General features: G+C 34.3%; 1 protein-coding gene across 15 annotated transcripts in view; it reads right to left on the reverse strand.

The window, feature by feature from the left end:
• Window positions 1-16701, reverse strand: part of LOC136766653 (nuclear factor 1 B-type) — a 135980-nt gene that overhangs the window by 11431 nt on the left and 107848 nt on the right. For 9 of the 15 annotated variants that reach the window (XM_066720315.1, XM_066720318.1, XM_066720314.1 and 6 more), the window contains 3 exons: window positions 13721-13883; window positions 11914-11996; window positions 3708-3796 (listed from right to left, as the gene is read on the reverse strand). In XM_066720315.1, the coding sequence (XP_066576412.1) occupies window positions 3708-3796; window positions 11914-11996; window positions 13721-13883 (335 nt within the window). The remainder of the gene's footprint in view (window positions 1-3707; window positions 3797-11913; window positions 11997-13720; window positions 13884-16701) is intronic. The other 6 variants (XM_066720317.1, XM_066720316.1, XM_066720326.1 and 3 more) reach the window with 3 other exon arrangements.

Consider the following 16701-nt stretch of genomic DNA (forward strand, 5'->3'; position numbering starts at 1 on the left):
AAATAATTAGTTCACTTAGATATATATATTTGGTGTGTCCAACATTTTATAGAAGAGCTGTAAAAATGAAGCATTAACCAAATGTCATATATACATTTAAATGAAATGTGAACTAAATAAAAAAATGAATATTAATGAAATAGCTGTATTATCATTTTCTCTATTTATTCCTTTTTCTGCTCTCCCCAAAACTGAACATTAATCATAAATTCAAAAACTGCATTATTCATCTTAAATTTGACGTCCTTCAGAAAGTATGAGGATCCGTTTCTATATACAGAGCTGTATGTATGTATGTATATATTTATAAATGTGTGTGTATATAGATATATGTTAATATTAATGTATTGATATGTATTATAAATACAATATTTATTCACATAAGATCTCAACTAAATGTGCCTTTTGAATTACCTTTAAACATAAGCTACTTCTTAATGGATGTGTCTGGGAACCCACTGTGTTGAAAAAGTGATTTTAATGATGTTACATATCCTGTGGCAACTGTACCCAAAATACAAAGCCAGGAATGAAAATGCAGAAAAATATTTTTTAATTTCTCTACACCCTACCCAACAACTTACAAAGTGAAAAAAATATTCTAGAAATGTGTAGAAAATGTAAATGAATAATTAAAAATTAAAAATGATAAACCTTGGTTTATGATAAACCTCCTTGAATAGCAATCCTAAATTAGCTCAGGTGCAACTAATCACCTTCAAAATCACACACCACACAGTGTGTGATTTTGTGGCCACAATGTGGCCTCTGCTTGTGTTAAACTGTAGTGATTCACAGGATTTCAGGATAAATTCAGCAGTTCCTATAGGTTCCCTCTGCTAAGTAATGCATCTCAAAGCAAACTAAAATGCTATCAAACTAAAACCTAAACTAAGGGCCAGATTAAATCAAAACTTTCACCCACCTGCTAATAGAAAACTACAGAACTGTACTCAGTTGCGGCTTCATTTTTAGTAAGATGCCACTTTCTTCTAATCAGAAATGTAACCCCTACTATGGACAGATTTGTAGTTTTCTATTAGCGGGTGGGTCAAAGTTTTGATTTAATCCGGCCCTAAGAATAAAATAAAATAAATTAAAGGCCTAGAATATCCCTTGGAGCACGGTTCAGATGATTATAAGAAGTGGAAGGTGTATGGCACCACCAAGAACCTGCCTAGATAATGGCTAAAACTGATCAAAATGTGCATGTGACAACAATATCCCACATACTCCACAAAACTTGCCTGTATGGTAGGGAGGCAAGAAGGAAGCCATTACTCAAGAAAGCCCATTTCAAACACTCAGGAGATTCTGTAGCCATGTGGCCAAAAGACTTGTGGTCTGACTAAAATACAATTTTTGGCCAAAATGCAAAGCATTATGTTTGGTGCAAACCCAACACAGCACATTACCCAAGAACACCATCCGTACTGTGAAGCATGGTGGTGCAGCATCATGTTATGGGGGGTGTTTCTCATCAGCAAGGACTGGGGCAGAACAGAAAGGGAAATGGATGGAGCAAAGTACAGAAAAGTCCTTGAGGAAAACCTGCTGCCCTGTAACGAAAGTTCACCTTTCAGCATGACAACAACTTGAACCACACAGCCAAAACTACACTGGAGTGACTAAGAAACAAAAAGGTAAATGTGGTTCAGTCAAAGTCCTGACCTAAATCCAATCGAAAATGTGTGGCATGACTTGAAGATTGCTGTCCTTCAGTGCTCCCCAAGGAACTTGACAGAGCTTGAACAGTTTAGTAAAGAAGAATGGTCAAATATTGCCAAAGTAGCTGCTCACAATAAAAATGTTTTTCCCTTTAACTGTGTGGAGTATGGTGTGTAGATAAGTGGAAACAAATAGTCATTTAAATGCATCACTGGCACAACAAAATATAGTTTTAAATAAATATATATGAATAATAATAAAAGAACTAAGGTTGAACTGTATCAGGCAAAACTACAATACAAAAAAGCAAAAAGTGTTGCTAGAAAGAAGAACTGCACTTTCAAATAAGCATAATTAATCCTGCATTTATTGTATGAAGATCTGATCTGTGCAGGCACCAAGGGCCTCAAACAGATGTTTTATGTATGCTTTACTTTCAGTGACACAGCTATGTTTGCCTTCCTCTTGGTTTACATTAAGCTCAAGTTAAACATAACAATTCCACTAAGAGAGGGAGGGGGGTATAAGAACGAACTGTACAGGTTAACCATTAGTGACCTGGTATTCTTTTAAGTAGAGCCAACTTCCCTTCTAGGCTTTTGACTGACTAGTGTGGGCTCATTCCAGCAACAGAGTCGATAAAGTTGTGAGTGCTCAAGTCACATCCAGCCTGTAGAGCCGGTAAAAGGCAGGCATGTTTACCGATTGCTGGCTGGGATGATTGACATGCATTACTGAAGTGGTTTCAAACTAACTGTAGTGTGTTCATTTGAAAAACAAACAAAACAATACAAAAAACATACAAACAAGACAATAGCAATACAACAGCTGGGAGGGAAATTTGTAATTGGTAAGTTTTTAAATGAAAATCTGATATTCAAGAAAGAATTTTAACAATAAATAACAAGCATCAAATACAGGCAGACCTGGTCACACTCCTTTCACAGTGATGCTTCTCATTGAAATAAAAGGATTTTTACTCCAGCTGTCCTCATATATACCATATTTTCTAAACATTGTCACTGTCCTTCATTTTATCTGAAGGCAAATAGAGAGGATGTGAATGTTGCTCTTTGAAGACATTGATTGGATGCTTTGCCACACAATTTTCTCACCTAGAGGCCATTTATAGTTCACCATTTTCTTAACTGGCAAATCTATGCACAAAAGGCAATGCCACATCCATAATATGTATTATTATATACAATATCAATAGCTAAGAGGAAATGTGAACATAAACCATATGGAAATTAACACTTGAACAATACGTTGAGTACATTGGCTTCTATTTTATGCCGCATTTCATGCTATGGTAATAGAACCTAAAGCTACAACATGAAGACACTATAAAAGACACAGAGAGACACAATACAGACTGTCTGACATGGAAATGGAGAAAAGAACCAGATATAACAATGTAAATCAAGGCATTCAATGTTACTGGTAACTTTTTACATATATTTTCAAATACAATTAGACAAATGTCAAGACAAATGAAATGGAAAAACTGTAAAATCATCATGCTAATTTCTGATCTAATATGGTTATCAAAATGTAATGGTACTGGTACCTTTGGCTCGTAATAAATCTTACTTTGTTTTATTTTACACTTAGCCATTAAGGAGTTAAATACATCAATAGATAAATAAATTATCTGTAGCCTCTGGGTTTTGTTTTTGTATGAAACATGATAAAAAATTAATAACATAACAGAATACAGAAAACATTAGAAGTGTAGACAGGAGACAGGAGTACTATCACACAATTCAGTTAGCACAGTTTTAGAAACTGCATTTGACATCCCTGGCATGTTGTATATAATCTCCATTAATACCTTAATATCTTATATACCCTGCTCAGACTTTCTATAATATATAAGACATAACATTTTTAAAATATTTAAGGGCATGTGGGGAAGATAGTATGTATATTTTGTTTTGTTGTCTTAAATTGAAATATAATCAGTAGGGGCCAGCCAAAGCAGATACAACTTGTAGTTTATAGATGTAGCATAGATTTTGAAATAATTAAAATGTTACCTTTGCCAAGTAATTCCCAAAGTATCCTCACTGGCACTGGGGTATAAATGCCTGCCGTTTTGATTCATGGTCCAGTCACAAATCCTCAGCTGTCAATTGAAACCTAGCAGTCAGATATGGGTCGAGCAGAACTACACTTTTTTCTTCTTTACAAAATCATGCATGCAAACGTACTGTTGGTTTAATACAAGCCATCACAATGCTTAAGAGTGTTTCAATATCATTAGGTTTTATCTTCATAAACATATCCATCATTCAATAACATTATCTGGATTTCAGTTGTTAAAAAATAAAACAAACTTAATATTATATGTAGCATGCAATCACATTAGTTCTCTAATCAACTGACCTGAAACAAAAGAAATGTTAGTATACAAAAAAAGTCATGTTAAAGTAAATCATTCAAGACTATTTTAGTGCTGCTTTTGTCATGATGTTAAACCATGCATTTTTATTTGAACACATGCACCTTGTAAATATCAGTCATTAGTATTAACCCCCGATTTAGGGAGCTGAATTAATTCTATTCTGTGATGCAAGAATTGCAAGCCATCCAAAATGTCTGATCATGTTCTGCACCCCGAACGGCTAATGGCTCTAGAGTCACATGGCAAAGATGTCAGAGGATTCAAGAGACATTTAAACAACTAAGGATTTGTTTTTCTCTATGATTACAGTTTTGTTTCTTGGTTGAGCTGATCTGCATATCTAGTGCCTTTATGAAAGCTATGTCCTTTCCGATTAAGGAAAACATTTATTTTCCTTTCAGCCTTGTAACTTCATACTGCAATGTAATGACAGCCCTAACCCACAACTGTAAGTGGCTCAGTGGTATAGACACACAAAAAAAACCTTCCCCTGTGGTTTGCAACTATTATCCAAGGGCCCATTTCATTTTGCTTAGCAGAACAAAAATAAGATAATTATAAAAAAATAACTGTTCTGACTGGATAGTAGTGCAACCAGAAAAATTGGACAAGAGCAATGTCCTGTACAAAGTGGTATTCTTTCAATTTAAATCCAACAGTAAGAATATGAAATAAGAGTGAATATAAAACAAATAACCAAAACCTGTTCTGTGACGTGGAGTGGCAGAAAGTTGTGACGTTGTTTTAGAAGTCTTTTGACACTATGGTCATAGAAATAATATACAGGGTTGTCACAGCCCATTCCTCAACTTCTCAAAAATAATCTTACACAAAAACAATAATAATAATAAATTCATTTTTATGCACTGTGTGTATTGAAATATAGGTCTACATCTAGTTTTATCATGCCTTATGAGTTCAGCAGTAACAAAGAAAGGCTCATAAAATGTAGTGTACTAGTTCATGCAGATTGAAAAACACAGGGGAAAAATGAAGAGTTCAAAAACTCTGGTGACATTTTTATTGGCCAGTTGATCAGTTGAGAACAGCCCCAGTTTGGTCTCAGAACATCTCAACTGCTTTGGTTTTTGGTCATTTTCAAGAATGTAAATAAGAGTCTATAGGCTGAGTTAAAAAAACAGGCCAGCTGGGCTTAAGGGGGGTTGGGGAGTGGAGGGGTGAGTCTGAACCAGATAAGTGCTCTCTTTCAAAGTCTCAAACAATCTGGATGGGAAAGCAGGCCCCAAATTTTCAAACAGCTGTCTAGTGATTCAGATGAAGTATTAATGCACAGCTGTATAGCAAGGGTGTGTGACAGCAGAGAAAGGGAAATATAAAACACAGATCCCACATTCATCACGGGAAAGGTTATGAACTTCTAGACTAAGTCTGATCTAGTGGGCAAAAGAACGCCCATTTACGTCCTGCAAATTAAACATCAATGTTTTTTAAATACATAATAAAACTTTGTTCTGTGTTATGCTTAGAGCTACAAGTGTAGTTCACAGACTTTTTTTTTTACTCCACTGATCAGCAGGTATTTACATATGCAACTGTGAATAATATATGAATATAGTAAAATCCCCTTATTTCAATAAATATAAGTGATGGGAAGACTTCTAAAAGTTTCTGCCTATTTCCTGTTTTCCATTTATGTTTCGTTATGGCTCTTATATCATCACCAGTCACTGAATAATGTAACATATTTGAAATAGGTCACATATACTTGCAGGATTTTGTGTTGTTTATTTTAATATTCAACCTAATAAACTGTTACAGTGAACTACTGGTTACTAGTTACTGCACTACAGTGACCTCATATATATTATAAAAAACTGTAAGCAAAGGATCCAACAGTAAAAAATACATATTTCTATTGTTTGGTTTAGGAGTACAGAGGGCAGGCAGTGAGCACAGTCTGCGTTATAGGAAATCCAGAGCAATCACACATTTGTATATTGTCAATGTTTTGACTGAAACTTCCTCTAATTGCATCTCCACTGCAGCAAGACCATGTGAAAGGTGACCTTTGTCCACTTACATACCTCAGTGCTGGTCATGTGATCAGCACTCACGTCAAGCTGCCAGTTATGATATGAGACACAATAAGAACAGCCTGAGTGCTGATAGCCAACTTCCTGACTGGACTGTCAAGCATCTATTTATGTTCATTTCAGTCTATCAACCATCCCGAATTCCCTCATGAGGTTTAAAGTTTTCCGAAAGGGTAGTAATTAAAACAATAACTGTTCAGTACTTTTGAATGCTAGGCAAATTAGAGGCGGCTATACAAAAGGACATCCTCAGCCTTCAACTCAGGCATGGAGCTCTTTAACAGGAACAGAACGCAGCGTTTCAACCCCGGATATCCACTTACATCAATGCGACAGCTCGACACAATGAATTTTTTTTCCTTCAGTCTCTTAACAACCTATGAGTAAAAGCAAGATTTTCTCATTCAAGAAACTATTTCTATATGTTGTAGCTGCAGCTATACATGTCTACAACCCTGAAGGGGAAATGTAAAAGAAAGTATTCACTAAAATACAGTCTATATATAAATCTATATAATAGATTTCTTAAAATCAAAAAAAAAAAAAGACAGTAGCAAATAGATATCAAGCTTAGCAATTAAAAAATAAAAATCATGACAAAGGTTACTGTCCAAAATAGTCAAATTTTAGCCTTGGAACTAAGGATTTTTTAATATAATGTGTGTACATCCTTTTGCAACTTTCCATTTATTCGCTGATATGCAGCAGTATTTTTAAATGTGTTTACAATGGGTAGCATCTTTATACATATTAAAATAAGCTAAATTCAAAGGCTGCAGTAGATGGTGTACAGATTTCACACTATCACAACTTCTGCCAGAAGTTTCATTTGTTTCTTCAGCCTTCGATCAAGTGCCAGCTCACACGTTGCCATGTTAATAATATAAAACCACAGTAACACTTGCACCAAGCCAAGGTCTGCTTCACACCAGATCCTGTTTCCTCCCAAAGAAAGCACTGAAGGGAACACTAACAGACAAGACAAAATGTCAATCTTATCCATATGCTGTGTTTTGTAGATCAAAATATTGAGGTAGTATGGTAAACCATTTTTACCGATGGCATTTTAATTAACAGACGCATGCAGCAGGTAAATTATCAATCACATCTACATAAAGCCAAATAAGATTTAATCATTGCAAAAGTTGGCAAGTATCTGTTTTCTCCAGAGAAGTGTATTTGAAACTGGAGGCAGATAAATATACTAAGAAAACAGTTAATGAGTCTTTCATTCTGTGGCTCCCAACAGAAGCCTTAGTTAACTTGGAGCCTGAAAACTTTAGCAGATGCCTTAACTGTGAAACAGGCTGCCTATTAGTCTGTTCTTTATGATCTTGCTTTACTGCAGTGCCTATGCATACATCTGGATAGAAATACCTATTCTACTGTAGTTCTGTTAGCCACAAAGAACACATTCATTTGTGCCTCCTAAAGGGTGTTTCTACAGTTTGTACAACTGCTCCAAATTTTTGAAGTTGTAAACATGCTAATTTGGGTTTGGGAGCTATATATAAATAAAGATGAATCCCTCTGACAGATCTCTCTAGATCAAATAAGCACTGTATTAAATATACTGTACCATATGTGGGTCATCTGAAGCTCAAATTCTAGAGGTGATGGGAGGAACTCTGAAAATGGTAAACTATATAATGTCATCAGCTACTCATTATTTATGTTAATAAGAAAATAACCACGTATGTTTTCAAATACCTTACAGCAATCTCATGAAATTATTAAGTAGACCAGATGTTTAATGTTTAAGTGCTGCAGATTGTGAAGAGTATCTTTTCATAATTATGGGAATATGGTTCTAACCTGACCCTTGAGAAGATGTGGCTTAATCACATGAGGTCAATGAACTAATTTTGACTGAGCAAAAGGCTCTAGGGAAGACATCATTTATTTTTGTAGCTTATATCCAGTGGGTGTATACTGACAGTATATGAACTGATTTTGACCAAGACAAATAAAGTAAGTATAGTTAAAGTTACTTGAGCCAAAAACAGAGAAAGTATATTGACTTCAACAGACGATGTAAGAACAGTACAGCAGTATTGGCAAGTGTAAGTCCATCACATCAGCATGACAGTCTTACACATATCCAACTCATCCGCACATTTTTAAATATTGTTTCAGTTACTATTATTATTACTCTTTGTACCACAGCAACATAGTGTGCTGTCACTGACTTTTAGGTGTTTCTGTAAGTGGATGCTGGGATTGGCCAGATCCTGGGGGACAAAGATATTCTAATAACAACAGGGAAGCCTTTTTTAGAAGAACTGATAGTGGTGTCTGACTCTTTAGGTCTTCACTTCAGGCAGAACTCCCAAAATACCCATGAAAAGTGTTTCTAATTCCATTCTGGGAAATTAGAACTGAAAGATGTTCTCTTATTCCTTCACCAGATAAAGAACATATGGATGATGTAAATGTTTGTTTGTCTAGTTGAACCTTACATTCAACTAGGATGTCTTGTTTTCTGTCCAGCCACACGGTGACATTTCCTTAATCATAAATATTATTAACAGTATTATTATTAAGCTAAAAAGTTACTTGGATGAAAGTGAATATCATTATAATTGACGTGGGGATGTTAGTATTCCTTCAATTTGATTATATAAGCAGTCACTTAAGAAAAAAAAAAATATATATATTACACACACACAGTATATATATATATATATATATATATATATATATATATATATATATATATATATATATATATATATAACTGCAAAAGGAATCTTAAAGATTCTCAAAAGATGACAAACTAAAACAATGTTGTATGGCAGCCATTTTAAGATGCATCTGCATGTATATGTAAAGACCCACAATATGAGTACATTTAGGGTTCATTTAAGAATGAAAAAGCTCCTCTTGAAATCTAAAGCTTTTACCTTTGTGTAATTTATATACACTGTGCTTTAGTACTCCTTTATGAACAAAAGGCACTCTGCACAACCATAAGAAAGGATATGTCAATACATCTCATAACCTAGAGGTATAAATCTCACAAAACAGCCCCAACAATAAAAGAAAGAATGTATCCGACATTATTTATTCCTCCAGGGTCATTCTCAATAACAGCATACACAGAATGCTTCAAAGACCTTCCCTTTGCACAAATCATGCTTTATAATTCCAAGAAACCCCTGACTAATATAAAAATGATAAATGGCCTTTATTTCATTGTCAATTTTACCCCATTTTTATTCAGTCTGCTGTTTTAAACAAAGTGTATTAAGTACCTCAGTCTTGAAGTATTTGCTCTTTCCAATCCTTTTATAAAAATAAAGTGTCACAATAAATCAATCAGATTTGTTCTTTCGTTTTTCTTTGCCACCCAAAGGCTTGTTCAAATGGTCTATTTCCTCATAAAAATTGTCAATTGCTGTCTAAAAAGGGTTTTATTTGAACGCATTAATGCGATTATATAAAGCCATCAGGTTTGGGAGGTTATTCTTTACTTTTTCTAATCTGATTTTATGAAATTGCACATATATGTGAAATTTCATATCATTATTATCAGCCTATATTCGCAAAGAAATGCAGGTGTACCCTCAGTATTTTTCAATACAAATAAATCCCTACTGATGGTGTCAATAGCATATCAGTCAATAACAGTTACATATATTTTTGAAAACCTAATGTTAAAAAATCTGTTACCAGCAGGTTCTATAATGTAGGCTAACAGCATATATCTACTTCTGTCTATTGGCATCTTAATCCTGTCAGCCACCTTTTCATTAGAAAATATATAGCAAACTTGTAAATCTGCATGTTTCGGAGAATCACCAAAGAATACTAAATGAGTGGAATGCTACTCCTAAAGATGATCACAAAAGTATTTACTGCTCAGGAACATCAAAATACATGTTTTATGTAATTAAAGAGTTTAAAGTAAGGTAATTCCAAGTTACATATTCTTACCATATTCTACATTTACTGAATATCAGAGTAATGAAACAAGGCCTGTAATTATATGGTAGGGGGATGGAGCTGAAAAACCACTAATGATTATTTAGCCATGTGCAGATGAGATCAATTAGTACTCAGTGAAAAACACTGGCATAAAATCAGTCCTTTCTAAGTAAGAACAAGCATTTTCAAACTACATAACTCTTATGTCACAATCTTTCACTTGTGGACAAAAAATCTTAACCATAGGCTATGGAAGTCTAAAACTGCTGAATTCAGTTACCTAATATTTTTTCTATTAAACTCTACCACCAGGACATTCACTATAGCAGCTCAGTTTAAATAAAGTTAGAAATTCTTCCGGCAGTGTGCAGAAACTTAATTTGCAGCATTCCTGGCCTGACAAGTCTATAATGAAACAACAGGGAGTTGGCACAGAGAAGTGAAGTTTGCAGTATTTTGAAGTATTCAAAATGAAATCCCAGAAACATTACATGAGATTTTATGCGGTGCATTAATTTGAAGACCTCTGAAATAGTAGAATTGTTAACAATCCACTTTCTATTTTACATTTTCTATTTTAGATTTTTGTATTTTAAGTCGTACACATTGACATGCTGTTTTATGCTCATCAGATGCTTCTTGTATTAATCAAAGTTAATTTTCTTGTGTGATTTTTCTGAAATTCTAATAAATAGTAATAGTCATAATGATGTAAAGTTTCATCACTATGAATAATTATAAATAGACAGATCTTAACACAATGGACTTTCCAGACACTAAAGTTGCTTATTAATTTGGCTGGGTTTACTAGGAAAACATAGTTCATCCTGTTCCTAAGTTCCCCATCATTTATATTCCCTTCCTGTTAACAGCAGCTAGTTACCAAAAAAAAAAGTTATATTTTTGTTATCTTGTTACCAATTTAACACAGCATTTGCTAGTAAAGCACACACTAGCAAGTGAGTAAGTCTTGAGAAAGATAAGTGTCCTCCTAACTCACCTAGCAGGTCATTACACTATCAACCAATAGGAAGCAGCGTCTCATCTCTATTCAGCATCAGTAAGTATGAACACATATTGCCAACATGCACAGTGCATGTACCACAGTTTTAAAAAATCCGTCTCGTTGTTATTATTCTCCAAAGCAGTTTTCTGCTTTCAAAGTACATGGACTCTTATTTTAACCTACAATTTTTTGTATATAATACATACACACACCCACACATAGAATTACGATTTATATACACATAAAATGTACATAAATATAAATATGTATATAAATATATGTATATACATATATATGTAATTAATTAATAAGACCTAATAAGTTATTTTGTATAATATTTTTCACAAACGTAAAAGCCGAAAAGGTGCATAACTGTGGTACTTCTGTTATGTTGTGACAGAAATGCCCTCCATAACAAAGATTACATTTCCTGTCAAACCAAATAATTATTCTATGCACTAATTAGCATTCTGGTATAGTAAAGAATGCTTGCAAACTAATCCAATATCGTATGTGCCTTTATGTTTTTCATATATTTCCTAACAGTTCAATGAATGTTATTTGAGTCATAGACCTTCTCCCAAGAACTACAGATATAAAGTTGCATTATTTATTCCTAACTAGTAAGCTAACGAAATGAATGAACTGATGAGTAAATAAAACATTGGGAATAGTATTTGTTACAGCAGTTTTTCAACAATGCTTTCCACTTGCTGCAACAGGTCAAACCTTCAGATGGGCAATAACTTACAGCAGTGGAAAGTTACATGTGGCTGCTGAGCAAAGGTCTAGCTTGACAAATAAGCAGAACACAGTTGAGCTCAATAAACAAAGACTTTCTGAATGCTCACCTGTTGCTGGTGTAAGAAAGCCGGGTCTCTGGAGCTCAGTCCCACAAACCTGTTTGGTGTAGGTGTACCTGGGGCTGAGTAGGCTAGAAAAGGCAGAGAAACAGAAGGCATGTTAGAAAATAGCTGTATTAGTTTTTGTGTCTCTTAATTTGACTCCTTACAAAAATAATGCAGCCTTGCTAATCTGAACAGCAAATCTATGGAGATGATCATACATATGGATGAATGTTAGTGATATATATTACTGTAGGTCCAACATACTGGAAAACTGCAGCACTGCTAGGTCACATACTCACAGCAAACAGTCAAAATAATCAATAATAATGTAATGTAATTGTCAGCACTTAAGAAAATTGCTGCTCCTTCTGATTGATACACAGCCAATACCAGACCAAGTATATGTTCAATACTATCAGGATTCTCAGGCACCCACATAAAACAATTATATAAAGTAATATTGAAAAAAATACATTTGCATTGCAGTCCAGCTGCCTTGTATTGTTGTCCTAATGTGTTCATACTTCTGAGCCACATATTGCCTCTTGTTTTTAATAAAACAGAAATATGCCATGCCTAAATAATGGCTCATCTTTGAGATCACTTTTAAAAATGATAACTATTGGCCAATCTTATCCTTCAGGGCAGTAAGGAACAAATGTGCACAAATACAACATTTTATTTATGTTTCCATTTATAAGTTTTACTCTCGTGATTTGAATAAAAATCAGTTTCATAATTGCCTTTGAAACAACTAATTAAGGTGGGGGGGAAATTTATATAGTAGATCATTTTGATTTACAGAGGATACATAAACTACCATGTATGTGGACTTTTCTTTATTAAAAGCTGTGATTAAAGGAGTCATAAAGGTTATCTGGATATGTTTTGTATAGATAAAGTCCTTAGGTTCTTAGTTTAATTCTTTCCCAGTCTATCACTGCCTCACTTAATTTAAATTCTGGATGAAAAAGCAAAAGTACATTTGATTGTTCGACGAGTTGAAACAAATTCAATCTCTTTTCCAAATATTAAGATGATGGTGTCACATGTGGAATTAAACAGGTTTTGAATAAATATCCCCAGGCAGAGATTCCTGTTGTGCTCAGCTAATGCCTGCATATTTTTTCCCCTTCAAACTTGTCTTACTTATGATACAATAAAAATTAATGTTATACAAAAAATAAAGTTGGACTGAGAGTAAGAGCAGAACAAAGGTTAACACCCCCATAGAAAGAAACGGAAATCCAGACAGCTTTCTTGATCGTATAAATGAAACACTGATTAGGAAAATGTTTGGCAGCAGATTACAACAACATATAAAAAGTCAGTCAGACTATCCCCCTTTCAGCAAACTTACTGGAACGATGTGCTTGAATGTAAAATTAAAACATTTAATGAGGAGGTTTGCTTTTGCTATATATTACAACATTCGCAAATGAAACCAAAATCAATCTAAACTGAATCTGAATACTGATATTAACTTCCCCATCTAAGAACTGTAAAAATATCAAATGTACCTTGAGTTGTATTCAAAACCTATTTGAATCTGAGGTCAACAGGCTTATGACAATGAAATTACTTCTGAGAATTCGTGTTTCCCTTGACAAGCTCTAAATTACCAAGGAATGGATTAAAAAATAATAAGGCGTACATCCTAATTTATGCTAAATTGACTTTATGTGGCATTTTCTTCTCTACCTCTGCATGTCGTTTGAAGGTTGTCTTTTTGAACTTGCTGTGGCTGGACAGCAGAAGCGTACTAGATAAGGAACAGTGGAGTTCCCCCATATCTGGCAGGAGTACTTACTGGCTGTGGTAGGTGAAGCTGGCTCACCTTCTGTGGATGTAGTGATGGGTTTAGTGTCTGGCATGGTCAGGGTGACGGGTCGCACCCCATGATGCGGAGATGGTGCCAACACTGGGGTGAAGTGACCGGGCACTTTCCCCACCACTTGGCCGCTGCTGTTAGGCTGCAAGAGAGAGGGGCAGAGCATAAGTAAGGTTGCCAAAGGTCACCGGTCAGGCCCTTCAAACCCTACAATTGTGAGACACTGTCTGGGGGTTGTCGGTCACAGTCGGCTGATGCTGTATCTCACAGTGGAAAACAGAAATTGCTGGACAACTGAGCCCAACCTGCACTCTGACAGGAGTTTGAGCCACTTGGGTACCCAAAGAGTCAAAAAGTCAAAAGGTTGAATTTAGGGACTTGTGCAACTGTTAACCACAGAGTACCTTGTCTTATTTTCTTCCTATGACTACATGTTCCCAGTATGACAAAAAATGAAAAGGTTGTTTCTTTTTTTTCCTCCAGTAATTAAAATAAATACTCTGGCACTGAAACACTGCATGACCAAATTTCTCAGAGTGCTGTAGATACGCAAACAAAACAAAACAAAAAAAGAGCTATTCTGAATTTGACTGTTGGAAACAACCTGTAAAATTGACTTTGAGGGGCCTAAAGTTCAAACCTCAAATAGGTCTTTATGAAAAATAATGGTGTCCACGGGGTTCCATAATGTGAATAGAATGTTTAATTAGACTGTAATATAATCTGCGTTAAAGCAAGCATAAAAACATCTTGGCATCAGTCCACAAGATTATACACAGCATGGTATTTGCCAAGTATTTCCCCAGCATAAGTGAGTTATTCCGTAAAGGATCAGCTGTATTAACAGCTCACATTTTATTGTCTGGAGCTTTCTTTTTTTTCCATTCCCTATGGTCTCTAAAAGCATAAAAGTCAAATTTACTATGCTTTCACTATTCCTATTGTATATTTGCTAACAAAGAGTACAAGAAAGCAAGACCTTTCTACGTTCTAACTCTGAATTAGGGATCCCACTCATCTGTACTGCTGTACTTTCTATTCGGGACAAGGTTTCTTCTGTCAGACTTAACCTTTTAGAAGAATTAAGATTTATTTACTTGAATAAATAAAAATGAAACACATAATAGAATATACTTAAAATATTTAAGAAGGTTAAATATTTACCTTTAAAATGTACAATATGCAAGGAAATACACATATGATCATCTTGTTTATGTCAATGATTGGGAACAGTGATTAGCCTAATGTTGAATTAAGTCTAAACAGTTTGATATATGACAAAGAAATTATGTTTTTCAACCAACAAATAAAATTGCTTTTACCTTTTTTCTTTTTTCTTTTTTTTTTTTTAAGCAATGTGATGTTGTGATCACACTAAGTTACACAACAGATTTGTAATGATATTGCATAGGAAGCTGGATTAAATAGCAAATTATTACTACCTTAATTACACACAAAAAACAACAACAAAACAAGTTTAAAGATTTCAAAATGATACAGTGGAAGATGGACTACGGCTCCGATACTTTGACACAATACCTTCGATGAGGACTCACTCTGATTCATGCCAAGAAAGAGAAGGTTTGTTTTTGGATCTCCCCCCAAGAAATGGATATGCTGTATGGCTTTACGGCACTAAATTAATCAAACTTTAATTATTATTTTTTTTCACTTCATCATGTTATCACTTTTATATAAGAAAATCTCTTAGAAGCTAATTCTTGTAAGGTAATTGGTTTTTACTTTGTTACATTTTAATGGGAAGCCTCATTATTGCAAAAATCAATTAATCACAGCAGAAAATATTTACACAGAACTGGGTTTTATTACCTTTATGAAACAATAACAAGATTTGGCAACAGGTGCAGGCATGCTGCCATACACAGGAATACGCAGACCTGTTCAGGAAGTTTAGGGTTTTAAACAAATAAGGAATGCAACTTTGAAAAGGCCAAATACATTATAAGTCACTATCGTCTAATCTGGATTTATGCTTTTCAATTCTTATATGTTATAAGGCATATTCATCATAATTGTACACCATGACATGAGGATTATTGTGGCATGAATAAAATAAATTCTGCAGTGGTACTAATATTTGCGCCTGTCATACTTTTAACATTATAATTTCTATAGTTTATATAGTTTTAAAATACACATTCCATCTCTGAAATCAGAAAAATCATCACAGCTTTATAAAACAAAGTACAACCTGCTGTATATAATATTAAAGATTATCAAATGTAAAATAAAGTAAAGGATGATTCTTGTTTTCTATTTTCATGGCTGACTTCATGGTGTGATTTCATAGTGTCTGTAGTTTAAACTAAAATTGTTTTCATCCAGATAAAGCCAATGTTTCAAATTAGAAATTCTTTGATTCACCCTTTCACTTCATAATTTACTAGCTACACTGTGATTTATATCTTACAATAAACCTTAGATAGATTATATGGAATTTTCCTCATGCATTGTGGTAACCCTGCCTCTCAATCACTGGCTATGATACCACAACTGCCTTGGGTTTCCCACGGCTTACTCGAAAAAGAAAAATGAGGAAAGGAAAAAAGGAGAGAGCTTGCAAACTCTCACTGAAAATATTCACTAAGTGACTGTTTGTATGGCATAATCATTGGTTAGTGCTTTCATTATGCTTTTTCGCATTTAAAGCCCGTCTAAATGCAATGACATACACTTCATTTAAAATACTTCACTTTACATGTGCGCATGAACTGTCTCCATCGCTAACGGTTTTGAAAAATTTGCTGTCTCTTGGATTTTATTTGTCTACATAGTTACTTTTTACGTTTTACTAGTATATGTTTAGAAGCAACAATGTGATATATATATATGTGTTGTGTGTGTGATTTTATGATTTTCTTTTTTGTAATTGTCTAAAATAAAACGTGTAAATTGGTAAATTACATCGGAGCTCAGGTGACAGAGGAATGAGGACATTT

This window comes from Amia ocellicauda, chromosome 13 (assembly GCF_036373705.1).
Source record: "Amia ocellicauda isolate fAmiCal2 chromosome 13, fAmiCal2.hap1, whole genome shotgun sequence".
In the NCBI taxonomy this organism is placed as follows: domain Eukaryota; kingdom Metazoa; phylum Chordata; class Actinopteri; order Amiiformes; family Amiidae; genus Amia; species Amia ocellicauda.